This window comes from Amphiprion ocellaris, chromosome 9 (genome assembly GCF_022539595.1).
Source record: "Amphiprion ocellaris isolate individual 3 ecotype Okinawa chromosome 9, ASM2253959v1, whole genome shotgun sequence".
Lineage (NCBI taxonomy): Eukaryota > Metazoa > Chordata > Actinopteri > Pomacentridae > Amphiprion > Amphiprion ocellaris.
Genome location: NC_072774.1, coordinates 31,194,056 through 31,219,874, shown reverse-complemented (window position 1 = coordinate 31,219,874; position 25,819 = coordinate 31,194,056). Strand labels below are relative to the sequence as shown.

Genomic DNA, 25,819 nt, shown 5'->3' with positions numbered 1-25,819 from the left:
TACGCCAACATGGACTCCTGCATATGCATATTTTTTAACGCAGGCTTGTGGAATAAAATGACTTCAAATGCCGGGACTTAAAGTCAGATTCAACAGGCTGGATGAGCTGCACATTTGAAACCAGTGCAGACAATATGGGAAAGGTTTATTCACAAAAACAATTGTTTTGGTTGTGATTTTCTTTTTTCTTAACCCTTAGATGCATAAGTAGGTCAAAAATGACCCGCTGAGGTCGTTTTCTTACAATATCTTTGTAATGAAAATTTTTTTATCATTTCATTTTCCAGCTATTCTTTAAAAAACATGTTTTGGATGTCATTCCATTTCAATTTTTAAGTTACCTTTTGTACTTTTAAAGAAATTGTAATATTTGTATTACTACTCCACGCTCTTTATCACTGATAATATCATCACCAAGAGGTGATGCAGTGAACAGATTTGGAAGGATGGAGAATAGCTGGAGGAAAAAAGTGGAAAATGTCAACAAAATGGATGTTGACATTCTTCTATTGCTGTTCTGTGTAATATTCTTCTTTTTCAATTATGAAAATGTTCAGATCTGTTATAAAGTGAAAAATAAATTTATTTCAAACATGAAATCATTCTTGTGTGGACAAAAATATAATACAAACAATAATACAAATTATTATTCTGAACCAAAATGACAAAAATGGCATGAAAGCGCATCAATTCTTATACGGGTCATTTTTGACCCACTAATGGAAGATTGTAGATCCAATCACTGGAGCATCTAAGGGTTAAATTAGTTTATTTTTTCAGTATGGACTCTAAACTGTTCACGAAATAGCTCATTTTTTTCAATTTGTTGTAAAATCAGTAGATTGCAATCAAACGGCTGTTGGTTTATTAATTTGAAATGAAAGGCTTTTATCTGTTTGAAAATGATCTCTTCATCCATTGCAGCTGCCAATGTGCTGTAAATCATTATTTACTTCATTACAGTCACTGCAAAACACTGAACAAGGGGAGTGTGACAGGAGGAACTGTTCCAGGATCAGATCTAGATCCGCATCTGGGCTGCTTTGGAATTGGCCTGCCTACTTTGGCGAACCTCCTGGATCCTCCTGACTACAGACACAGTTTCGGTGCGCAGCTGAGTTTTGCACAAACTCCGTCTCTTCCCTCCAAACTAGACCGTGTGACTGCGCGCAGCAGGAATGGCTCAACCCAGCGGGATCCTGATTAAAGGAGGCAGAGTTGTGAACGAGGACTGCTCCGAGATCAGCGACGTGTACATAGAGAATGGGAAGATAGTTGAAGTTGGACGGAACCTTCAGATCCCAGCGGGGGTCCGGGTCATCGATGCCACCGGTAAACTGGTGATTCCGGGCGGCATCGACACGCACACGCACATGGAGCTGGCGTTCATGGGCACCACGGCGGTGGATGACTTCCACATCGGAACCAAGGTATCACATTAGTAACACTGGATCTGGTAGGAAAGGATCCGTCAAGGCGGATGTAAGCAGAGCCGGAAGGTTGGACGGTGTCACATTAAAACGCTGCTGTAGAGCCCCATTATTTTGTCTTCTCCTTATTTCGATGCTTTACCTTTCAGGACTTCTTGTTAATATACGTTGTTAAGTGTTTAAGTAGTAAAACCGCTTGTAATTATCGCAACAGTAATATTATTGTCATAAGCATCACATTCATCCTCATATCCAACTTAGATTTGCAAGTTTGCATCCATATTTCCATTATTAGAGGTGGACAGTATTGGCTCTTGTTTCTCTAAACTACATCAACTGTGAATTTTATCCAAGCATTTATTTAAATATCATAAAACTAAAAGATTGACACAGTGGGTGCAGCATGTGTCTTCAGTCTGATGATATCCCAGAGGTTGATCTTTTTGTGGATTTGTCGCTATACTGAAACAAGCAGTAATCCAGTAGAAGCAAAAATGAACACATTTTGTCCTATTTTCAAATGTCTCAAAGGCTGGGAAATTAAGTTTGAGTACATGCTACTATTGGTGGAAGAAATACAGGTCTTTTATCTGACATGTTCTAGGTAAAGAGCATCCATTCAGATATTTGGAGTCATTAAAAGTATCAAAAGTAAAGTTTTCATCATGCATCTGGGACATTTGTGATATATTATTTGTCAATGCATTAATTATCATGTGGAGAGTTTTATTAAAAATATATCTGATATACTCTAGGGTAGTTTGTGAGTTCCCTCCAAGGTATCAATATAGTCTTATTTTATCTCATCCTATAATAATACGTCACCAGGTTGTCCACATTTCTAGATAAATGTCCACTGAACTAGGATATCTGTGAATTAGATATACAGGGTGGGATTTAGTATTCACTTTCTTTGCTCTTGATTTAATTTGTTTGCCATCGTTCACAATCCCTGTAAAAAACATAATTAACAAAAAAAAAAACAGCAACATAAAAACTTAAACCAAATTGGAACAAATAGCTTAATAACATTTCCAAAATGTAAGTAGGGGATATGGAATACTGATTTGGATAAATTAGATCTAAAACGTGAAACAAATAGTGAAACAAGTGTAAGCCCTCTTTTGGCCCTTGAGAATTTCATGTCACTGTTATCAAGCAACGGAATGACATTAACTGATGCAGGTGAAATTGTGATTTATGGTGTTTCGATTACATCTTTACTGAATTTTTTTTTTAAACGAGTTCCTATTATAACAACTTCATTTTAGCGTCATCTTTCCTGTAATTTGACATTCATGTTGGTGTTTTATTTTGAAGGTTGTCACTAGAAGTGTGTTTTGAACTTGTCTGACTTAATATGTTAATATGTTGTGGTAAAGGACATTTCACACACAGCTAGACAGTGAAGTTGTTGGAACAAGGTGTAAGAGTGCAGCTCTACTTGACTGTTAACCATTTATCCTGCTGTTTGTTTCACACATGTTTACACACGACAGTTTAACTATAGCTGCTACACAACTGTCATTAGAGGTACTCTACTGTTCAAAAGTTTAGTGTCACTTAGACATGTCCTTATTTTTGAAAGAAAAGCAGTTTGTTTCAATGAGGATAACATTAAATTAATCCAGTCCAGATTGTTATTGTGGTAAATGACTATTGTAGCTGGAAACAGCTGATTTTTAATGGAATATCTCCATAGGGGTACAGAGGAACATTTCCAGCAACCATCACTCCTGTGTTCTAATGCTACATTGTGTTAGCTAATGGTGTTGAAAGGCTCATTGATGATTAGAAAACCCTTGTGCAGTTATGTTAGCACATGGATAAAAGTGGGAGTTTTCATGGAAAACATGGAATTGCCTCGGTGACCCCAAACTTTTGAACAGTAGTGTATGTCTCTTCATTAGAAGAGTGTTGTTTTCAATGAGGTGTCAAAGAGACCCTGAATGCATCATGTTTTAAAGGGAAACATCTCAAAAATGTGTTGCAAATTCTCACCAGCTATACAACACAGGTTACAGTCTCACTGATAGCCATCATGCTGAATCAATGAATACAAACCCAGCATTCACATTTTAACAGATGTCAGGCCAACTTTATTACACTGTATGCTATTTATGTTATCTTTTTCTACCATAAAATCAGCATATAATGTAACATGTATCTAGAAAAGTTTGCAAAGACTTTTTCTTCCCATATCTTACTCGTCTACAGATATTGATCTGAGTAGGGGTCAGTGTGAATCAATGTGCACAGCTGCTTGACTGTCCTCACTGATACAGGTTCACAAAACAACAGATAGTATTTGATCGAGATCACTGTGTGCTGAAAAAGAGCCACAAGTTATTGCAGTATATAAAACACTATTCACAATTGGTTTTACCATCTGTACTGTTTTCTTACATGCCTTTGATCCATGTCTGTCATTTGACCTTTGTCATCTAAGATTCATGCAGAATAAGCACGCACCACATAATCTGTATTGGTTTTTTTCAGGCCGTGTTGTAAGTCTCTATATGCAACAACTGCGCTACAAACAGGAAACAATTTGAGTTGTTTTATTTATTCAGATGTTTTTCCTTTGTGCATTTATACGTTTTGCTAGTTATTCTTTAACTTATACCTCTATGGCAATGTATGCATTTCACCAGGCTGCTGTAGCAGGAGGGACCACCATGATCCTGGACTTTGTTATCCCCCAAAATGGAAAGTCTCTCCTGGAGGCCTACGACCGCTGGCGTAAGATAGCTGATAGCAAAGTTTGCTGTGACTACTCACTGCATGTCGCTGTCACGTGGTGGAGTGACAAGGTGAAGGACTAGATTATTATTTTGTGCCTTTTTTATCAGAGTGAAATAATTGACATGTAGATTAGCCAGTTCTGAATAAACTGTGACCACAAATGATTTCCCTCCACTCAGAGCTCCGTGTATTTCTCTAATTTGTTCTTCAGGTCAAGGAGGAGATGGAGACTCTGACCAAGGAGAAAGGAATAAATTCCTTCAAGATGTTTATGGCCTATAAAGATGTGTTCATGCTGCAGGATGATCAGCTATATGCTGCCTTCGCCCAGTGTAAGGAGGTTGGAGCTATAGCTCAGGTGCATGCTGAGAATGGAGATTTGATTGCAGAGGTCAGTATGTTCAAATGTAATTACTTATTCATGCTTTTAAGAGAATAGAGGGACACACACAGTGAAGAAGGGGTTGCTTCTGTTGAAAAGTTTCCCCCTACTTTTCACAATAAACTCCAGATGAAGTATGTTTTATGATGTCTTAAGGAGAAACAGCTGCTACTATGCATTCCCTATAGTAGCATTCCTTTCCAAGCTTGAGCAATGTGGTGGTTAGAATTTAACTAGTAAAAACCTATTTGTTCGCTTGGGTGGGTACTAAATTCTCCCACAGTGCAACAAAATCTGTGTCCTCAATAAAAGCTTTCAGGCTGTTTTCCTGTCTGTTGAGGAAAGTCTGGTTAGGTCAGACTGGGTTAGTAGTGTCTGTGCGTAAACACCCACAGTCCACAAGTAATTATTTGTTAATGTTTCACCCTAATGGCAGCTAGGGTCCACTTTGTGACCAAAGAAGAACAGAGGCTATGGCAGCAAGAGTCTGAGTGGAAAATTTAGTAGTATTCAGTAATAGCAATGCAGAAATTGCCATTTCAATTAAAGATGAGGTTTAAGAATTCTGAATGAATGGGTGTGTTAAAGTTGTTGAATGTGTGCTGCAGCAGCAGCGAGTATTCAGAGAAGTGATGGAATCCAGTGAGCAGCTATCGCTTCATCCATAGTCTGCTCCTGAAAACCTTCACCAGAGATGTTTTGATATTGTATCAGGAAACACACAGATGTAATTAATGACACACATTAAACGGTTCTAGTATGACAGTATTGTTCATGGTGATTTCCTGGAACAAATAGGAAACTAACAATGTATTTATTGCTGCTCTCAGAAACAGAGAAAATGCCTGTTATTTGTCATAATTTGAATTTTCCAGTGGGCTGCACAGTGGCTTGGTGGTTAGCACTTTTAGCCTTGCAGCTAGAGGATCCCTGGTTTGTGTTCCGGCCTTCCCAGGATCTTTCTGCATGGAGTCTCCATGTTCTCCTGTACATGTGTGGGTTTTCTCCAGGTTCTCCAGCTTCCTCCTACAGTCCAACAACATGCTGAGGTTAATTGGTGATTCTAAATTGTCCGTAGGTGTGAATGTGAGTATGATTGTTTGTCTCTATGTGATAGACTGTTACCTGTCCAGGTGTCTCCTGCCTTCACCCTCAGTCAGCTGGGATAAACTCCAGCCCCCCATGACCTTAAGAGGATTAAGCGATGTAGATAATAGATGGATGGATGAATTTTCCAGGATGCCTTTTTATCAAGTGTCATAGTGACAAACCACCACTAGGGGGCAGCAAATGCTTGAAAAGCAACTCGTGCCTCTGCTGTGGTGAGAATCACATGAATACTGCTGCTATAGGTGTTGAATGTCTACACAACATAAAACTGAGTCACTGCTTTGACCCATGCTCTCAATCACACTTGCATGTTTTATTTTTTTCATTTCAGTTTTCAAGAGTAGAGTGTTTGTGTGTTTACTGTAACTACATTTATTGCAAATACAGTCTCTCCCTCTCCGCCTTGGACAGGCACTCTGCTGCATTAACCTTCCATCTCTTCTAACCTTTGTGCTGCCTTGTTGTCTCCGTCCCCGCTGGGACTCGGCAGGGGGCCAAGAAGATGCTGTCTATGGGCATCACGGGGCCCGAGGGCCATGAACTGTGTCGACCAGAGGAGGTGGAGGCCGAGGCCACCCAACGAGCCATCACCATCGCCCACGCTGTCAACTGCCCGCTCTACGTGGTCCATGTCATGAGTAAATCTGCCGCCAAGGTGGTGTCTGACGCACGCAGGGATGGTGAGCGTGGACTGCTGCCACCTGCTGTCTAAAGAGGGCAGGCTGAGAGCTGATGGCCCTGCGTGGCCTTTTAAGCACCACAACCAATAACAGTGCTGATATTTTTCATGCCTGAAATGTTCAATTATTCAGTGTTTACACATGATTTCTCTTCTTATCTTGGTGGAAAAGCCACTGAGAAACTAAGCTAACCCTGCAGTTTCCAATCTTATTCTCTGACCTTCCTCAGCAGATGGAGTTTTCTCTGGCATTATCATATGAAGTTAGATTTTTTCTTTTGCTCTCAATAGGCCGTGTGGTGTTTGGGGAGCCAATTGCAGCTGGATTGGGCACCGATGGTACCCACTACTGGAACAAAGACTGGGCTCATGCTGCTGCCTTTGTCATGGGTCCTCCTCTTAGACCTGATCCCAGCACCCCTGGGTACCTCATGGACCTACTGGCCAAGTAGGCGCAGCTGAAAGTGTGTCAGCCAATCATGTCCAGTCAACATGCTTTAATGTGCTTTGGAATTTGACGTTTATATTCTGGAGATTGTGGTTTCTGAAAATATTAGAGCACAGAAGGTGGATAGACGAAAAGATGCAGGGCAGAACTCCCTGAACTGACTTGTTTGTTTCTTTCAGCATCAGTAGTGTTATTGGTTCATAATTTTTTTATTCTGTTCTTTGTGCTAGTGATGATCTAAGTGTGACAGGGACGGACAACTGCACCTTCTCTGTGTGCCAGAAAGCTGTGGGCAAAGACAACTTCACCAAGATCCCAAACGGAGTGAATGGTGTGGAGGACAGGATGTCTGTGATCTGGGAGAAAGGAGTGGTATGTCCTGATAATATTACTGAACTTTACCTAACACTGATCAACAAAGAGTCTTAAAGAGCACATTATTGAACTGTTAGCTGCTGGCAATGGCTGTTTTGCTGCTTCCGATCAATATCCATGTAATTAGTCTGCAGTGGGCTGGATGTAAAGATGATATACATACAAAAGGGCAAATGACAACATAATCATGAATTAATTTGTGCTTTAAAAGTCCGTATTTGCATGTATTTGCATCTTGGCTTGATACTTTTAAGTGTGATGCATAGTCATGGCTGATTACTCATTGTGGATTGAGGCCATATTTTGATCAAGGGGTAGGGGGGGCAATATCAAATAAAGTGATTAGGATCTTCCAGGCCACTTTGCTCATATCATGTTGTTAATATTCATCATGACTTGGGGCCCTGACTACACACAGACACAAAATGTGCAGCCATTGCATGTTTTTGACATGAATCTACACTACCGTTCAAAAGTTTGGGGTCACTCAGACAATTTCATGTTTTCCATAAAAACTCACACTTTTAATCATGTGCTAACATAACTGCACAAGGCTTTTCTAATCATCAGTTAGAGCCTATGATACAGAATGTAATTTGTCTCTTAAAGATAATTTTACTGGCAGAGCTAAAATAAGACCTTAATTTGGACACTGCCCTATATCCTCTCAAACAGGAAGAGCTGGAGAACAATGCTGATGACAGACAACTTTTCTTTGTGAGTGTGTGGTCACGACTCAGGTGCAGAGATGCTGCAGTTTAGAGAGCAAGCGAGTGCTCACAGTTTGTACTTTCTCCAAGTTTGTGTCAGGCATCTTTACGCTTATTAGGCTGCAGTATATTTGGTACAAATGTTTTAAATCCCAATAGATGCTAAAGTGATAAAGTCTTTCACAAACAGCTTCATAATCTAATAAACAAACAAGAAGCTAGGTGCTAAATTCAAAGAGAAATACACTACCATTCAAAAGTTTGGAGTCACCCAGACAACTTCACGTTTTCCATGTTTTTATCATGTGCTAACATAACTGCACAAGGGTTTTCTAATCATCAATTAGCCTTTCAACATCATTAGCTAACACAATGTAGCATTAGAACACAGGAGTGATGGTTGCTGGAAATGTTCCTCTGTACCCCTATGGAGATATTCCATTAAAAATCAGCTGTTTCCAGCTAGAATAGTCATTTACCACATTACCACTGCTTTTCTTTCAAAAATAAGGACATTTCTAGGTGACCCCAAACTTTTGAATGGCAGTATATCCTGATGTTTCATGTCAGGCTAATTATGAACTTTTTTAAAATGTATTGACTCATATTACTCATATTTCTCATCTTTATTTGGGTGAAATGCAACTTTGTTTTTGTACAATACAAACTGAAAAGGCAATAAACTGTCTGAGCTGCATATTGCTGCAGAGTGCAGACACTGCGTTTTCTTCTCGTTGTTGTGGGGAGAGTGTATCAGCCCGGCAGCCCCAAGGCCACTGGAAAGATTTACTACGTGCAACAGTGCTTACAAATCACACATTAGATGATATTTTGGCAGAAATGAGTTGCTTGCTGCACAGTTAAGCATTGACCTTTTGTCTGCTAATTCTGTATATTGTTGTCATCCACTGTGGCCCCCTTACTCAAACTGGGGTGCTTTGTGCGTTTTTCCTCCCCTCAGCACAGCGGCAAAATGGACGAGAATCGATTTGTGGCTGTCACCAGCAGCAACGCAGCAAAAATCTTCAACTTCTACCCGCAGAAAGGCCGTATCGCCAAGAACTCGGATGCTGATGTGGTTATATGGGACCCCAAGATGACAAGGTGAGGACCCCGACTGCAGCCAATCAGCAGTACGGAGGAAAGCTTTTGGAACTGAACAGCAAAAGAAAGCCTTGGGATGGTGTGTGTATACAGGTTTAAATGGGTGTGATTCCAATGCAAATCCTGATGCACACATCAAGTAGTGGCATGTATTTATAAAAATGTAACTCAGACATTTCCATTTTATCAGCAGCTTCTATGGTGCTGCTGAAACACTGGACAAACATGAAAGCACGTCTTCAAGGTGTCAAGCACTTGGTAAATAAGAGAAGGCTTTAAAGTTTAGTAAAGCTTCTATGCTACAGATACAGGCAACTAAAAAGAGAAATGATCTTTCATCTTCTGCTACCTCAACACACACACACTAAACCACCACATAAGCTGATTACGTCTGTGCTCCATCCAAAAGTCGGGGTATGTCATCACTTATCTTCAGCTTCAAATTAAAGCATAACACCATTTACATATGAATCAAATCATCACGCAGTAAAAACAGAAATGATGAATTCTCTCTTATGTTTGGTTATTTTTTTAGGAAAGCATTTTAACACACTTACATAAGCAAGATGCGCAAATGCATCAGTGAGACAATGCTGAGGGGTCGCGGTGAGGTTCTTAAATATGACGAATATTTCACGTGGGAGATAAACCAATCATCACAGCACTGAACATGCAGTATTAAGGCTATTCTCAGTGACTGGCTCAAAATATCATAAGACTACATGTAAAAAGTGATCATTGCTTCTTTTCGTTTTATCATTTTAACTAGACATGGAGCAGATGCTGTTCTGTGGGGACTGTGCTCAGACACAGAGGACAGTTTGGATTCTGTACTGCAGCACACTGGGGCTTATGTAACCCAGAATGGCACAGCACTGCTCTGTTTGCTAGAGGATCTGGGCTGAACCCCTCAGGGAGGTCACTAACTGCTGATGTGAATTGGAGAAGAACACATTACACGCCGGTGTAATTTCCTGTAAATGAATTCACTGGTAACACAGAAAAAAGCTTGTGTGAGCTTCACAAGTATCACTGTGGAGTAGTTAACAGTATTTTGAACCTCACGGCCTGCCGTCCCCGGACATCACCTGTTTATCTGACTGTCCATGTTCTGTCTTTACCATGTGTGCATGTCTGTGTATGTCATAATGCTTTTCAAGCATGAGAGCGCCTCATGTTTGATTGCTGCAGCCATGAATTCATCTGTGAAACTGCGTAATTAATTGCCCGAAGCGCAAGTGTCGCTTCATAACATCCGGGACTGGGGGCCACAAACAGTTGCATAACTGCAAACGCCGTGGAAGCACACTCCATTGCCTTGTTTTTTCATAATTGGGCTACTTGAATAATGAGGACACATCTTGTTTTTGTCAGTGCACACTAGGCATGGTGTTTGGTTGTTCATATCAACAGGAAATGTTTGTGAGTCTGTGTCATTGGAGGAATAAAGGTTCCAGGAAAAAAAAGTAATTCAGTGCATTTCAAGGAAGTGGCTGATTCAGACTTATTTTACTGATCCCTGCTGATTTTGTCTTTTGCGCAGATAGGATTTATTTGTTAGGCATCATCAGTCTGTACTGTGCAGAGCATTTCATTATTTTATTATAAAGAGACTTTGTACAGTTTCCAGAAAGCCCTTCAATCTCCCTAAGGAGAATCTGTATTAGGTTACTACTGCTACTATCCATGTGCAGTGGTGGAAATGTACCGAGCCTTTATAGAAAGTAGCTATAATCTATCATTTCATATTACCAGTGGGTTGCGTAACTGTATGTGAAAGCGGTCGCTAGAAATGATAAACCTCCAGGGAATTATCAGCTCCAGGTGCAACTCAACCACATACATGTCTTGCAGCTCATAGTTGTTGTTAGTTTTGGTACATGTTGGTGCTTTTAGAACCATTTTCAATCAATGCATAAGACTCTTTTCAGTGAAACAACCCAATCCTACACAAAGGGAAGCTAGCACCTAATGCAGTTAGAGAATACTGAACAACATTTAGCAGCTGGATGCTTTCAGGAGTAGGAGGAGTAATGTTGCAATAATGAGTTAAAATGCAAGCAAATATTGCACTTTACAGGCATTTGCAGCTTTTGCTAATAACTTAAAGGTATAGACTACATAAGAAAGATGGACGTAGGAACCGGCACTGAAAAGTTAAGCCAACCCGGGAGTGTGAAAAACCTGCAATACCACTACTGCTATCAGGGGCTGGCTCTAAAAAGTCCTGGAACCACAGACAGCAATTCTACACCCACAATCATGAAAGACTTTTTTTCTACACATCAAGATGTGTTTTTTTTGTTAACTTCCCCGGCCAAACCAAGAGATCTGGTGGTCTGTCTGAAAAAAAACTCTAATTAATTATATATAAGGTGTTAAAATGTTGGGACATGTTGCTTGATTGACAATCTGGTCTGGAATGATTGACAGGTTGTATGTACAAAGCAGCCGTGACTCATTCACCGTAAACTCAAATTTCCTCCATAGACTGTAATTCTTTTACAGTCTATGCCTAAAAGGTGTAAAATTGATTATTTCAGGTTTATGTCAACATAACAGTACAAGTCCAACAAAAATGTAAAATGCCAAAAAAAAGTCCTATACATGCTGGTATACGTAGGTATATTGCCTTGTGGCTGGTATACAGTTGCAAGAAAACATATGTCAACCCTTTGGGATTACTTGGATTTCTGCATAAATTGGTCATAAAATGTGTTCTGATTTCATCTAAATCACAATAGACAAACACAGTCTGCTTAAACTAATACCACACAAAAAGACATGTTTTCCTGTTTTTGTTGAACACAACATGTAAATATTCACAGTGCAAGGTGGAAAAAGTATGTGAACCCCTAGACTAATGACTTCTGCAAGAGCTAGTTGGAACCAGGAGTCAGCCAGCCTGGAGTCCAATCAATGTGATGAGATTGGAGGTGTTGGTTAAAGCTACCCTGCCTGATAAAAAAAAACACACTAGTTCTCAATTTGCTGTTCTCAAGAAGCATTGCCTGATGTGAACCATGCCTTGCAGAAAAGAGCTCAGACCTACGATCAAGAATTGTTGACTTGCATGAAGTTGGAAAGGGTTACAAAAGTATCTCTAAAAGCTTTGATGTTGATGTGTCCACGGTAAGCTAGATTGTCTACAAATGGAGAAGGTTCAGCACTGTTGTCTCCCCAGGCGTGGTCGTCCTGTAAAGATGACTGCAAGAGCACAGCGCAGAATGCTCAGTGAGTTGAAGAAGAATCAGCTAAAGACTTACAGAAATCTGTGGCACATGCAGCCATTATTTGTTGACAAATCTACAATAAGTAAAACATTAAATAAGAATGGAGTTCATGGGAGAACATCACAGAGGAAGTCACTGCTGTCCAAAGAAAACTTTGCATGTTTGAAGTTTGCAAAAGAGCACCTGGAAGTTCCACAGCACTACTGGCAAAATATTCTGTGGACAGATGAAACCAAAATTGAGTTGTTTGGAAGAAACACACAGTGCTATGTGTGGAGAAAAAAAGGCACAGCACACCAATATCAAAACCTCATCCCAACTGTGAAATATGGTGGAGAGGGCATCATGGTTTGGTGCTGCTTTGCTGCCTCAGGGAATGGATGGATGGATGGCTGTCATCGATGGAAAAATGAATTCCCAAGTTCATCAAGACATTTTGCAGGAAAACTTTAGACCATCTGTCCACCAAATGAAACTCAACAGAGGATGGGTGATGCAACAGGACAACAACCCAAAGCATGGAAGTAAATCAAAAACAGAATGGCTTCAACAGAAGAAAACACTCCTTCTGGAGTGGCCCAGTCAGAGTCCTGACCTCAACCCGATTGAGATGCTGTGTCATGACCTCAAGAGAGCGATTCACACCAGACATCCCAGGAATATTGCTGAACTGAAACAGTTTTGTGAAGAGGAATGGTCCAAAATTCCTCCTGGCCGTTGTACAGGTCTGATCTGCAACTCCAGGAAATGTTTGGTTGAGGTTATTGCTGCCAAAGGAGGGTCAACCAGTTATTAAATCCAAAGGTTCACATACTTTTTCCACCCTGCACTGTGAATGTTTTATTCAATAAAAACATGAAATTATATCATTTTTTCTGCGGTATTAGTTTAAGCAGACTGTGTTTGTCTATTGTTGTGACTTAGATGAAGATCAGAACACATTTTATGACCAATTTATACAGAAATCCACGTAATCCCAAAGGGTTCATATACTTTTTCTTGCAACAGTATTACTGCATCAGTATCACCAGTGTTTTAATGTATGCTGCACTTTTTAAGTTGATCATATATTTTGCATGTATAATCTTAATATGCAACGTAATTAGTACCTATAAATGTGAGTTACATGATGAATAGTATAATAAAAATCCCTAAAATTAAGTTTATATTTAACTTAATAAAGTTTATATAGATTAATATCTATTTACATTCCAACACTGGCTGCATGAAAATGGGGAGATTGTTAACAGCTGTGTGCTATCCAGCAGGAAAAAGAAGTTCTGTTGCTGTGATGAATATGCAGTATACAGTGTGATGCTTTGATAGAAATGTAGGGTATAAATCTTGAATAAAGTCATTCCTGCCATAGATTTACCAGGAGTGTTTTTAGATAAATTATTGAAATTCTTTTAATCATTTCTGTCACTGAACTCCATTGCAAATATGCTAAATTTATTTTGGGGAAAACTTGAAAGTGCAGCCTCTGTTGAGTTTCTTCATCAAAACTCATTCATATTCATCATCCAACTCCAGCCTGCGCAGTCAGTTTTGTTATATCAGGACTGACTGTGCTGCAATATTCTAGTGCTCATGCAGCATTGGATAGATGCCACAATAATGTCATAAGCAGCACTGAAAATGTTGAGGTGCCTTTTTATTGACTGAACGGAGCTTGGATTATTTGCTTAGTAAGCCTTTAAGAAAAGAGAGCATCACATGAGCAAAAGTTGTAAATAATACATCATATTATATATATCACATTAAAACTGTTCATCACTCAGTTTCTCATTTCAACACATTTTCTCACTAAGAGGCAGTTTAAAGGGTATTCAATATAGCTGCACAGCGAACGAGCTGCAGTAAGTCGATGCTGAGTTTGAGGACGTCTTGGCCTGATTCAATCAGTTACAGATTATAATAGAACACATTAAGATTCAACAATGAGTTTATGTTTTCTTTTTTTGTATTACCTTATTTCTCCCAAGTCCTCCATGTGACCACAAAGTTTAGCAGCAAAGTAGCTTTCTACTGTTTTTGAACCTCTAGTTGTATCTTTGTAGGAAAATATCAGCCAAGACCCACCACCAGGCTGTGGACTACAACATCTTCGAGGGCATGGAGTGCCACGGTGTCCCAGTCATCACCATATCCAGAGGCAAAGTGGTCTATGAAGACGGTCAGCTGAATGTGTCCCCAGGCCACGGCAGATTCATCCACAGAAAACCCTTCTCTGAGTTTGTTTACAAAAGAATCAAGCAACGGGATCAGGTCAGTAAAGAACCACAAGTTCCAGTGATGCAAAAATAAAACTACATTTAATAATATGTCACCGTGTAAGACAAGCTTTTTACACCATGTGCTCTAATCTGTCTTTGGAATCAGCTCCTGTTTGTAACTAGATGCACGGAGTTTGCATTCTGTGTCAAAAATAGGGTAGAATTCTAGACAACAATATACAGGAATCATCCAAGCTGGAATGTTTTTGTTCTAAAAATATTCTACGAAAGATCTACAAGGTTGTACTAAACAACAGATCAACAGGAAGTTTTCTTTTAGTTCCCAGAATGCTCTGTTTAAAGGCTGTGGAAAGACACTGTAAAAATGTTCTTAAAACATTTCCTGAATGTTGCAATGACAATGTCTTTCCTTTGTTATTATGTAACATTGTGGGGACGTTTTATAGAAGAAAGCTCCCAACAACATCATCCCCAAAATATACCCAGAATATTGAAGCCAAAAGTTCTACCTTTGTTAATGTATATATTGAATTAGAAGAACATTTACAAAAACACATTCTGTCTTCTGAAGCCTCAGTAACATCTTGAAAATAACTTTATAGATGGTGGTTTGAGAATTTTCTTCTTTTGCTGTCATGTAACATAATCTGACAGCATCCTACAAACATATTCAAAATGTTAATAGTTTCTGTCTTAGTTCATTTTTAACATCATAGGAACATTACTTGAAACAATAAATATCCTTAAAATGCTTTTTGAATCTTAGGTTGCAACATTTTCTTTGTAATATCAGAACTCATAGGTAATATTAGTCAACGTTGCAGAATCATTGCGTGCTTGCTGGGACGGTATGTGAGCTACTTAATTATGGAAGTACTTTTTAAAGTGGGTCACATATAGCAACAAAGCCACAAAGAATAATTGCCTGACTGTTTAGCTCCCCTCAGCTCTACAGAGTATTTTAGCATCTTTCAGCTCACTGGTTTGGTTTTCTGTTCTTGCAACTTTATTGTAACACTGTAGCAGTTTGCTCTTGTTGCTCTTATAGAAAATGTTTAGCGAATGCAGGTAGATAGTTTCATTGAAAAAGCTTTAAATCCCCTAAGAACAGCTGGCTGCTAGCTGGTAAACAGCACTTAGCTACTACATTGCAAGATATTTTTTGTTAACCCTCCTGTTGTCCTCATTTACAGGCACCAAAAAACCTAGTTTTCTTGTCTGACAAAAATCCAAAACTTCAGCAAAAAAATTCCCCAAATTTCTGAAAATTTGCAAAACCTTCAGGAAGAAAATTCCAATAATTCCTTAAAAGTTTCCCTTAAAAGATTTATTTAAAAAAAAATCCCCCAAATTTGGCAAGAAAATTCTTTTAAATATTTTCAAAAAATTAGTAAAAACTTCCCAAAAAATCTTTAAAATATCCAAAGTAATTCCATATATATCAGTAAAACTTGTAATATTTTCTTTAAGAACATTCACCAAAAAATCAACCAAAATCCAGCGAATTTCGCTGGATTTTGGTTGATTTTTTTGTGAATGTTCTTAAGAAACATTTTTAGCATTTCTTTTTTTTCCCCAGATTTCCCCAAAAGTTGAAAATGTGGACATCAGAAGTTTCACTTTGAAAATACGTATTTTTTCCCACATTTTCAAACTTTAAAGCAGGTCAGTTTTGACCCGCAGGACGACACAAGGGTTAAGAAGTTCGTGGAAACAAAAATTCAACTCATGGTTGCTATGTTTGCTAGCAAGTTCGCTATATGAGCTTTAAAGGTGATCATACATACAATTTCACCTGCACCCAGAATGCCTAAAAGAGTTATTCCATGTTTAAGGAGGTCTACTTAAGACTTGTTTGTTATTGATTTATTATGTTTGAACAGAGCTAGGGGTATCGATCCTCTAATCTGTCAGGAAGAAAATAGATTTAAAATATTTCACACAATGGTGAACTAAAAAGGTAAGATTGAAAAAAAATGCTGTTTTGACACAGTCTATATGTATAATGTTTTGCACAATCAGTAATTTCTTGTTACTAAATTATCATCCTAAATTGCATATGGAGGACAGAAAGAGCACTTATCTGTACAACAGTTCTGAGAGAATTGTCACTTTCTGGCTGAATTTAAACAGCCAGGTCTTGATGAGCTTTTGTAGCCACACAAAGCTGACATAAACCTTTCTTTCTGCTTTGCATTTGGCCTGCAGGTGGGAAAACCTACAGCTGTGATCAGAAAACCCTATGAAGGCAAAGTCATTTCTGTATGAACAACTGGCTGAGAACATAAAAGGCATTTTGAATCTCCATCTGTGCGTCTCCAGTACAATCCAGAAACTAACAAAGCCACAAACACAAATAAACATCCTCCGAGTGGTTTCTGTATTTTAAAAATGTGACAGTTTCACCATATTTCTGCAGGTCATTCAGTCATTTAAATCTCTGTGTGCAGTACTGGTGGGGTGGGTTGGCCTGTAGGTCAACCTTGACCAGCACCTATAGGTCAATGTTCTGCTGGAAGATAATACCGTGTTCTAGTTTCTCAGCTGTGTGAGGTTTCCAGGGCAGCTCTGCTCAGTACACAAGTCAGTAGAACCCATTCTGCTGCTGAATTTACTTTAAACATGTATTACGTAATCAAGTAACTCACTGTAGGCAGTGAAAATAGGCCTTATGTGTGATTTAAACATGTACTCTGACTAGATATTTGTAATTCTATATGTTTTACATATTGTTAATTACCCAATAAAAAACCAGCAATAAAAAAAGTCTTCTTTTTCAGAGCTTTTAAAAAAAAAAAAATGTCTTAGCCCCGTTTTACTAAATGTTTGTTGCCATTGGTAACAGAGCTGATGTTTCTCACCCAACAGCATTTTTCCCTTTGATGAAATATTCCCTAAAAATACACTGACACGCATGAAAGTATTAAGATTTACTTGAATGACCCAAACTGACTGTGTGTTTGCATATTCAGCAGGATCTCCATCCATGCCCATGTATGGGCTGTATGTACGATAAAAAGGTCCGCGGCTGTCGCTGAGCATCATGTGGCAGCTTCCTATTGGGCTGGCATGCTGCCGTGGTATTATGCCACAGGGCCAGTTGAGACATAGTGTGAGCTTATCAGGTTGCTACACGGGTCAGTGCCAGCGTGTGAGTCACAGAAGGCCTACTCATCCTTGAGCTAGCCCACTTCCTTCCTCTTGTCTCTGACAGTGTGCCGGATGGTGGGGAGAACGGCTGCGTATGGGACTGTACAGTCCAACCCGAATGAATCTAAAAATGGTGAAATGGGCCTTACACAGTGTGTTTAAACTGACCATCAGATGAAACGAATGGTTTTACTTTAAAATTAAAGGAATGGCTAAAAAATTGAATAATTCTTCTCATGTCACTGACGTTAAACCATTTCAGCGGAAAATAAGTGTTCATCTAAAACGGAAAACATCACTGTCTGTTAAAGAATAGATTCCATGTACACTACATGTGTAACTAATCAAGCATGCATCACTCATTATGTCACTACAATCACCCTTAGAAACTAAGTGCATAACAACAATGGAATGGTAGAAACTGCTGACATCTAAGAGCACATAATAAAACAAGTTACAATGCAGATATATAACATTCAACTACTGACTGTGATTCTTTTATTCTGCTGCTAACTGGGAGGTTTCACATCTACATAAGACAAACTCATATAAGGTATTCATTTTAGGTTTAATTTGAAAATGAAATATTTTCCTCTGTCACCAATTTAATTAAAACCTAACATAAAATAATTTTAAAAATGAAAAATCTGAAGAGAAAAAATGGACTGGAAATTGGTAGAAAATTGATGTGGGGAAACTGAAAGTGGACCTTCTAAGCTTTAGTAAAAGTGTTTTTATACTGTAATTCTAACCAGCTGTAAATCAGGTTGCACTGCTAGATTAATGATCTGATCAATTTAATGTGGTAATAATGCAATTCTAAATATTTGCAGTACATTAATGAATAGTTACAGCTTATAAGACATCAAAGTCTAAAGTCATACAATTTAATAATCCACTGATAAATTACCTCCCCCATCCCCACCCCACACATATATTTTACTATTATTACATCAAGCAGGAGTTTAAACTTTTCATGACTTTACATAACTGACAATAAGGCACCAGTGAATGATTTCATTATTTACTTATCCTAATTAAAAAGTGGCACCAAGGTTCAGCTTGTACAAATCAGTTTTTGACCTTTAACTAATCAGCCATCAGTGCACATCACCTGTCAGAGTCCTTATTATAGGTCATTAGACTTCTCCCTGCTTTCTAGGTGAAGACAGCAACACCTGCGTGGTGTTAATGAACAGTGACAGCGTTTAGGTGGGGAGAGGACAGTTCTCCTCATTGCACATGGTAGGGACATCTGTCTTACATTATGTAAGCAAACATCGCTGTTGTACGCTCTGCCTTACACAGGGAGGTAACATGGAGAGGCCTGCCGCTGTATCTGAGATTGGTGGATGCTGTGCAATGATCTATTATGTAAGACAGACACAGTAAAGTGTCTATTATTAACATTATTCCCAGCTAACATCAGAAATCAATAGCTATAAATGTATGTCAGCACTCACAGTTTGGAGTGGATTCATCAAAGAATATTGTCATCTGCTTTGTTATATAACGGACATGATGTAAGTAAAATCACAATTCTAGTTGCTGAGTGTTGAAGCTAAACTGAATCGAATTATAACTCCTTGACTAATGGTGTGTAATTGGTTGGCTGTTATCAATGTGTAAGTGTTCCTTTCACAAGGCATTCTCCTTGGTTACCATTAATGTCAAATGGGGTACTGGCCTATTATGTAATGTGATAAAACTTAATGAAGTATATCTGAATAATAATGAACCACTGAGGCACAGTGTGTGAGCATGTGTTTATTATTAGAATATTCAAAGCCTATGAAACAATATGCAGCAGGAAAAAAAGACTCACCTCCGTTTTCATCAGCCTGCTAACAAACGTTGCTGATAAAGTATATTATGTACTGTTTCTAGGTGGCATGCTGATATACTCCCATTTATTACTTTTAATTATTTCATCTATTTAATTCCAAATAATATTAATGTCTTTCCCAAATCAACATGTTTCCGTCTGAAGCACTATCAAAGTCAGAGCATTACCAGATAGGTTTTAGAAATGTAAGCAGTACAAAAAATATATAAGATTAACATACACTACCATTCAAAAGTTTGGGGTCCCTTAGAAACGTCCTTATTTTTGAAAGAAAAGCAGTTTTTTCAATGAAGACAACATTAAATGAATGATAAATCCAGTGTAGACATTGTTAATGTAAATAACTGTTGTAGCTGGAAACAGCTGATTTTTAATGGAATATCTCCATAGAGGTACAGAGGAACATTTCCAGCAACCATCACTCCTGTGTTCTAATGCTACATTGTGTTAGCTAATGGTGTTGAAAGGCTCATTGATGATTAGAAAACCCTTGTGCAGTTATGTTAGCACATGGATAAAAGTGTGAGTTTTCATGTAAACATGAAATTGTCTGGGTGACCCCACACTTTGAACGGTAGTGTTTCCAGAAATATGTCCTAAAAATGTAAACATAAATAGAAAAGCATAACCATAAAATGTAAAATGTGCAAGAAAATAAAAAGGTAAATGTACATTTTAATAAACAGTAATGGAGTTCTATTTCTTCTGGGAACCATGAATGTTTGTCTAGTTGGGAGATGCAGAGATATTTCAGTTCTGTTTTAGCGTCACTCTGGCATAAAGAGTGTCTGTTGTGTCTGAAAGAATGCAATAATGGCTAAAGATAAGGTATGCATCAGTAGTTTGCTTAAGAATACTATAGGAACCACAGCAGAGGCCCTTTGTTTCTTGGTATTTTATTATGTGTAGGTTATAATGATATGACCCATTTTCAACACAAGAAACGAATGAAACGAACGAAGTATGTGTGTTTAATTCCAACTGTGATTCATTAGAGTTGATCAAACTGTGGCAACACATGAGCTCCTAAATCACCTTCAAGCTGGAGTGTTGCAGTTTAACATACAAATGACTGATACATTGAAGCCATCGCCAAATGAGTTCACACAATGCTGATTAAGCCTATTGGTGCCAGGTAGCAATTTTTTTTTACCGTATACCAGAGTTTGAAATCTGGAGTGTGTGATGATGCCCCAGCTCTGGCAATGGAAGAGATGTGATTAGCATCATTACTTCAGACATGAGGAAGGATGACAGAGCGACAGACACAGAGCAGGCTATGGAGCCTATCCCAAATAAACTGTGAAAAAATCCGAGAAGTTTCTGATGATCAACAAAAAAAGAAGTTTGCCGCTCAGAGGAAAAAAATATAATCAGAAAAAGAAAGCGATTGATGGAGAACCATACATCAGAAACACAAGTTGACAGTGTTTCTGTAATTCCTCTCACTGCCAGAAGGGGGAGACACTGCAAGTTCAATGTAAAACTAATAATATGAGCAAACAATTCAATCTATTGCACTAGATAACTTCAAATATATATAAAGAGTCAGATGATTACAAAAATCAGTCATCGTCTAGGCACCATAAATATGTGGACCACACGTCAAAGTAATCCATATTATTTAAGGTACTTTCGTCCTCTGAGAACCATGAATGCTTGTGTATAGCTTAATCAACTCTATCTTATAGCTGTTCGTCAGTCTAGGCCTGTCTGGTGAACCAACTTACCAAAACACCGACATTGTCAACCCTAGAATCCTGGTGTTGTGTTGCTAACAAAGAATATTTTCCTCACACGGTAATTTGTTGATTCCCTTTGGGTTGAAAGAGCAGCGGGCACCAGAAATGTGGCTGATGGGAGAAGAACAGAAGAACTCTGCATTAGCGTCTATATACACGTATTACCATCATTGTTCTCTAGTGATATCTTATAATACAAACCTTAACAAGAAGCGTCATGAAGCTGCCGGTGTTTTTCTCCTTCTTCAGTTTTAACCTCTTCCTCAGGATTTTCCCGTGCAGGTACTCCACTCTCGCCTCTGCAGCGGTGGTGAAGAATCGCTCACAGACCATCAGCCGGAGGTGAGAGACTTTGGCGGCCATCAGAGCCATGATGAGCAGAGTGAGCAGGATGGCAGTCAGTGGAAATACAGAGTTATACAGCAGGAGCTCGGGTTTGGGGAGGCACTTCTTCTCAAACAGGGTCACCGAGTAGGAAAAGTCTTCTTGGTGGTTTTCCTCACCAAATTGTATACCAATTAAAGTTGCGATCCCCTGAAAATATGAATGAATGAGTGGAAGAAAATGCCTTAAAAATGTAAAATAAATAGAGAGTACTTACTTTGATGCTCATTAACAAGGGGACATGGAACGGTTCCAGTTCTGATAACTTTGTTGTTACGATGCCAACAAAACAGTACAACAAGGCATCCACGGTTATAAATACGACCCAAGCTACAAAATGGGACACAACTGGGATTCCAAATTTCAGCATCGCTTTCCCCTCTCTGCTGGTGGGACGGGTGGAGTGGATGGAGGTGTACAGCTTCTCCTCCTCCGGTGTGAGGGGGAGGACATGGGGCTTCCCTTCTGCCTTCTGCTTCTCATCAAAACGAACAAATTTGCAGCTGATGAAACTGTTTTTGTATCTCATGTCATTGCAGTATTTTTTTACGTGCAGGGCTATAAACAGCAAGAGCACCAGGAAGCTGATGGCAGGAAACATCCTGTCGGCCACAGAGGAGACTGTATTCATCAGGGCTTTTGCATATTTTACAGTCTCGTTGAGCTTCTGCTCTGCATCGGCAATTTTCCAGCTGAATTTTTCCGATTCCAGTCTGGGCGAAACCTTAAGGTGGGAGTCGAGGTTCACCACTCCCAAGTCTGTGACCCCTTTGAGCATGTTTCCGATCCACTTCAGCATCTTGACATAGTTACTGAATGGAGCAGTGATAGCTGCTTTCTTTGCCTGCAGGTTGCAAATCATACTCCCGACCAGGCGGGTGAGGTTTTCTAGAGTGTTGCGGATATTCTTAAGAACCACTATACTCGTCCCAGCAGTCAGAAGCAGGTTCCGACTCTTCTTCATGAAAACTGATATGACAAACAGAGTCCCCAAACACCTTATTCTCTTGGACAGGAAGAGGGCAACAGTCAGTATTGTCCCAAAGCAGCCAGCAATCCCTCCAGCCACTGCAAGGTCATAGTCCAGGGTGAAGAGGAGGTACAGGAGCAGCAGGGAGCTTAGCAGGAGGCTAAAGAAGCTACAGGTGAAAAGAAGGACAACAGTTCTTCCTAAACCATCCCTTTTACCAGTGGTGAAAACATCCACAGCAAGAAAACCAACATCCTGAAGGATTTGTTTAACTGTAATCCACATGAGTAGCATCCTGGATTAGAAAGCAGATTCGACGGGAAAAACTTGACACAAGAAAGCAAAAGCCAAAGTAGAGAAAAAGGACAGGTAAAAAGTGCATGTAATTTAAAAAAAATTCCTCAAAACATAATTTTAGGAAATGGTAAAGTACTAACCCGACGTATGTCTTGAGACCTGTTCTAACGCATGTGGTCTGCAGCCTCTTTAAGTACAACACAAACAGGAAGTCCTCTGTTCCCTCAAGCCTGTCATTAGTCATTCCTCAGTCATCCCTATTTTTCAACCAAAAGCAGAAGCAAACAGAGGTTAATACAAGACTGACTGTGTGAATCAAATGTGTGGTTGGTGTAAAAATTCAGCCTGTTTTTGGGATTGCAAGGCTGGAAGCCACCAGTGCATGAATACACTAAGTCCTGATTATTTTGTGTATTCACTAAGGCATTCAGACTGCAGCAAACCCGATCAAAGCTCTAAAGTAGCTTCTAAAAGGAGTAGAGGAACGTAGAGACTAACAGACAAACACAAAAACCACTAGGGTAGGATTTATCTCCTGAAATATCTGAGTACAAGTTGGATGGATTGGCACAACACTTTTTACACTCATGGTCCCCAGAGACTGAATTGTCAAGCCCTGTGATCCCTGGGGGTCACCATGAGACTCACATTTGACTTTAAATGAAAGTTCTTGACAATGTCATGAAATGAGGTGGGAATATTGATAGACTGGTTTCCATTTGTTCATTTGACAAATGCTTTTATCAAAAGCAGCATACATTATAGAACAATAGTAGTGCAACACCAATTACATGTCAAATGATTTAAAATTGTAACACCTTCCAACAAGAAAAGTCACTCAGAGAGCGCAGTACTCTGCCAAGACTGCTCAGTCCTTGCAATATTTCTAATGGATGAAATCTTTAATAAAAAATGACCTTGCACTGGGCTGCACAGTGGCGTAGTGGTTAGCACTTTCGCCTTGCAGCGAGAAGATCCCTGGTTCGCGTCCCGGCTTTCCCGGGATCTTTCTGCATGGAGTTTGCATGTTCTCCCTGTGCATGCGTGGGTTTTCTCCGGGTACTCCGGCTTCCTCCCACAGTCCAAAACTATGCTGAGGTTAATTGATCATTCTAAATTGCCCGTAGGTGTGAATGTGATTGTTTGTCTCTGTATGTAGCCCTGCGACAGACTGGTGACCTGTCTAGGGTGTCCCCTGCCTTCACCTGAGTCAGCTGGGATAGACTCCAGCCCCCCCCATGACCCTAGTGAGGATTAAGCGGTGTATAGATAATGGATGGATGGATGGACCTTGCGCTGAGCACAGGTGTGTGTTATGCATGTGTACATTATGTACGGATACCAAATTGCATGACCTAAATATGTAGCGGACGGCGGGAATTGATGGGATTCAGAAACACCCCCACAATTTAATCAGTTGTTCCTTTGATCATTTCCGATGGATAAGTCCTGATAAGTCCGCAATGGTGGATTTGTAGTAGGATCACAATCATGTGATCATCAGCAGGCAGCTGACGTAGTGTTCACTTGTTGTCATGGTTACAGTGACGCCATGCCGCTATCTGGCAATGATACAGAAATCTTTAACAAATCCATGGATCCAGACTATAAGCTGCATCACTGCACAAATTTAATCACTTGGTCCTTGTGTCATTTCTGACCTTCCCTGAAAATTTCATCAAAGTCTGTGCGTCCTTTTTTGAGTAATGTTGTGCACAGACTGAAAAACAGACAATCAGATGGTCAATCGTGCGCCTATTGTCATATAACTCCGCCGAGTTAGAGTAATAATTGCATCTCTTCTAAGTTAACCACTGGGGTATTTGCTTTAATGTGAACAAAATAGCAAATCTATTTGTCAAAGTGAGGTCCTGTGTGGAGAGGTGCTGTGGGTTTACATGAAGACCCACTCAGAGTCCATGAGTCTTTTTATAAGGGTGACTACATGGGGATTTACAGTAGATGCCTTTTTCTGGAGCAGCTTCCCCGACCTCTTGGACATCACCTTCTCCTGGCTGGCCTTTGTTCCCCTCTCAGGGTTGATATCAAGGAAGCACCTACAATGAAATGACAAAGAAAGAGTATATTAGGTGTGGTAGGCAAAGATTCCTTAAACATTCATCAAAAAAAAAAAAAAAACTAACAAAAAAAACCCCCCAGGAAACTAAAATTATTAAGCAAAACAGTGACTTCCACTTATAACAGCTATTTAGTTCAGTAGATATTTAAATCTAATTTTTGCAGCCGTTTGCAAAACAAGCAAATTTACTTTTCCTAAGGGTAGAGAAATCAACATGACACATCCTACAAACTTTTTTTTAAAACTTGAAATACATGGAGGACTAAAAGTGCCAAAATTAAATAAATAAATATGTCATTAATTAATTAAAATTGGAATTAAATATGTCATTAATTAATTAAAATTGGAATTAAATACATAAATGTGTTATTAAATATGTCATTAATTCATTAAAATAAAATTTTAGGTAAAAAAAAAAACATTTTTATTTCACTAATTAATTATTTCATGGTCCTTGTGTTGCAGTGGATCATGAATTTATTTTATCTGTCAACGTCGCCCGTCAAAAGTCGGTGGGCGGATCCTAACACCTGATTGGTTACCCTGCACATCGAGTCAAGGCAAATCGATTCCAGGTAATGGATTGATGCAGAGCTTGTGAACATTCCGATACACTGGGTGGCGCTATTCACCTCTACGTTGGTTTGGATTAAACAAACTTTATTGGCAACCGCTAAAGACTCGGTCCTCTACCCCAAATGTTGATACAGCGCGGTGCAAGACAAAGTTTCCTTTAGCGTTTCCTTTAGCACCTACTCGGCGCGGCACGGCTCGCCACTACTGTACTGGACTCGGCTCGTCTCGGTTTACTTGTTTTTCCATCACATTGAGTACCACCTCATCGTGGGTGGAGTCGTCATAGCACGGCGGACCGAAGGTCCTTTACCGTCATTTGTG

General features: G+C 39.3%; 2 protein-coding genes across 2 annotated transcripts; one reads left to right on the top strand and one right to left on the bottom strand.

The window, feature by feature from the left end:
* The first annotated feature begins 1,050 nt into the window (after positions 1 to 1,050).
* dpys (dihydropyrimidinase) lies at positions 1,051 to 16,760 on the top strand. The gene is made up of 9 exons (XM_023289488.3): positions 1,051 to 1,430; positions 4,085 to 4,243; positions 4,387 to 4,566; positions 6,158 to 6,347; positions 6,638 to 6,794; positions 7,025 to 7,166; positions 8,841 to 8,983; positions 14,277 to 14,484; positions 16,662 to 16,760. The coding sequence occupies exons 1-9, from the start codon at positions 1,179 to 1,181 to the stop codon at positions 16,719 to 16,721; spliced, it is 1,491 nt and encodes a 496-aa protein (XP_023145256.1). The 5' UTR covers positions 1,051 to 1,178; the 3' UTR covers positions 16,722 to 16,760.
* Positions 16,761 to 19,367: 2,607 nt separating this feature from the next.
* LOC111581359 (dendritic cell-specific transmembrane protein) lies at positions 19,368 to 22,979 on the bottom strand. Its single transcript, XM_023289487.3, has 3 exons — positions 21,793 to 22,979; positions 21,393 to 21,725; positions 19,368 to 21,302 (listed from the first exon to the last, which is right to left on the bottom strand). The coding sequence occupies exons 1-3, from the start codon at positions 22,837 to 22,839 to the stop codon at positions 21,243 to 21,245; spliced, it is 1,440 nt and encodes a 479-aa protein (XP_023145255.1). The 5' UTR covers positions 22,840 to 22,979; the 3' UTR covers positions 19,368 to 21,242.
* Between the last annotated feature and the right edge of the window lie 2,840 nt (positions 22,980 to 25,819).

Coding starts and splice junctions, on each gene's coding strand:
- dpys (XM_023289488.3), top strand. CDS start 1,179: ATGGCTCAACCCAGCGGGATCCTGATTAAAGGAGGCAGAGTTGTGAAC. Junction 4,567..6,157: donor ATGGAGATTTGATTGCAGAG/GTCAGTATGTTC, acceptor GGGACTCGGCAG/GGGGCCAAGAAGATGCTGTC. Junction 6,348..6,637: donor GTCTGACGCACGCAGGGATG/GTGAGCGTGGAC, acceptor TGCTCTCAATAG/GCCGTGTGGTGTTTGGGGAG.
- LOC111581359 (XM_023289487.3), bottom strand. CDS start 22,839: ATGCTACTCATGTGGATTACAGTTAAACAAATCCTTCAGGATGTTGGT. Junction 21,726..21,792: donor CCTTGTTAATGAGCATCAAA/GTAAGTACTCTC, acceptor TCATATTTTCAG/GGGATCGCAACTTTAATTGG. Junction 21,303..21,392: donor TCATGACGCTTCTTGTTAAG/GTTTGTATTATA, acceptor TTCTCCCATCAG/CCACATTTCTGGTGCCCGCT.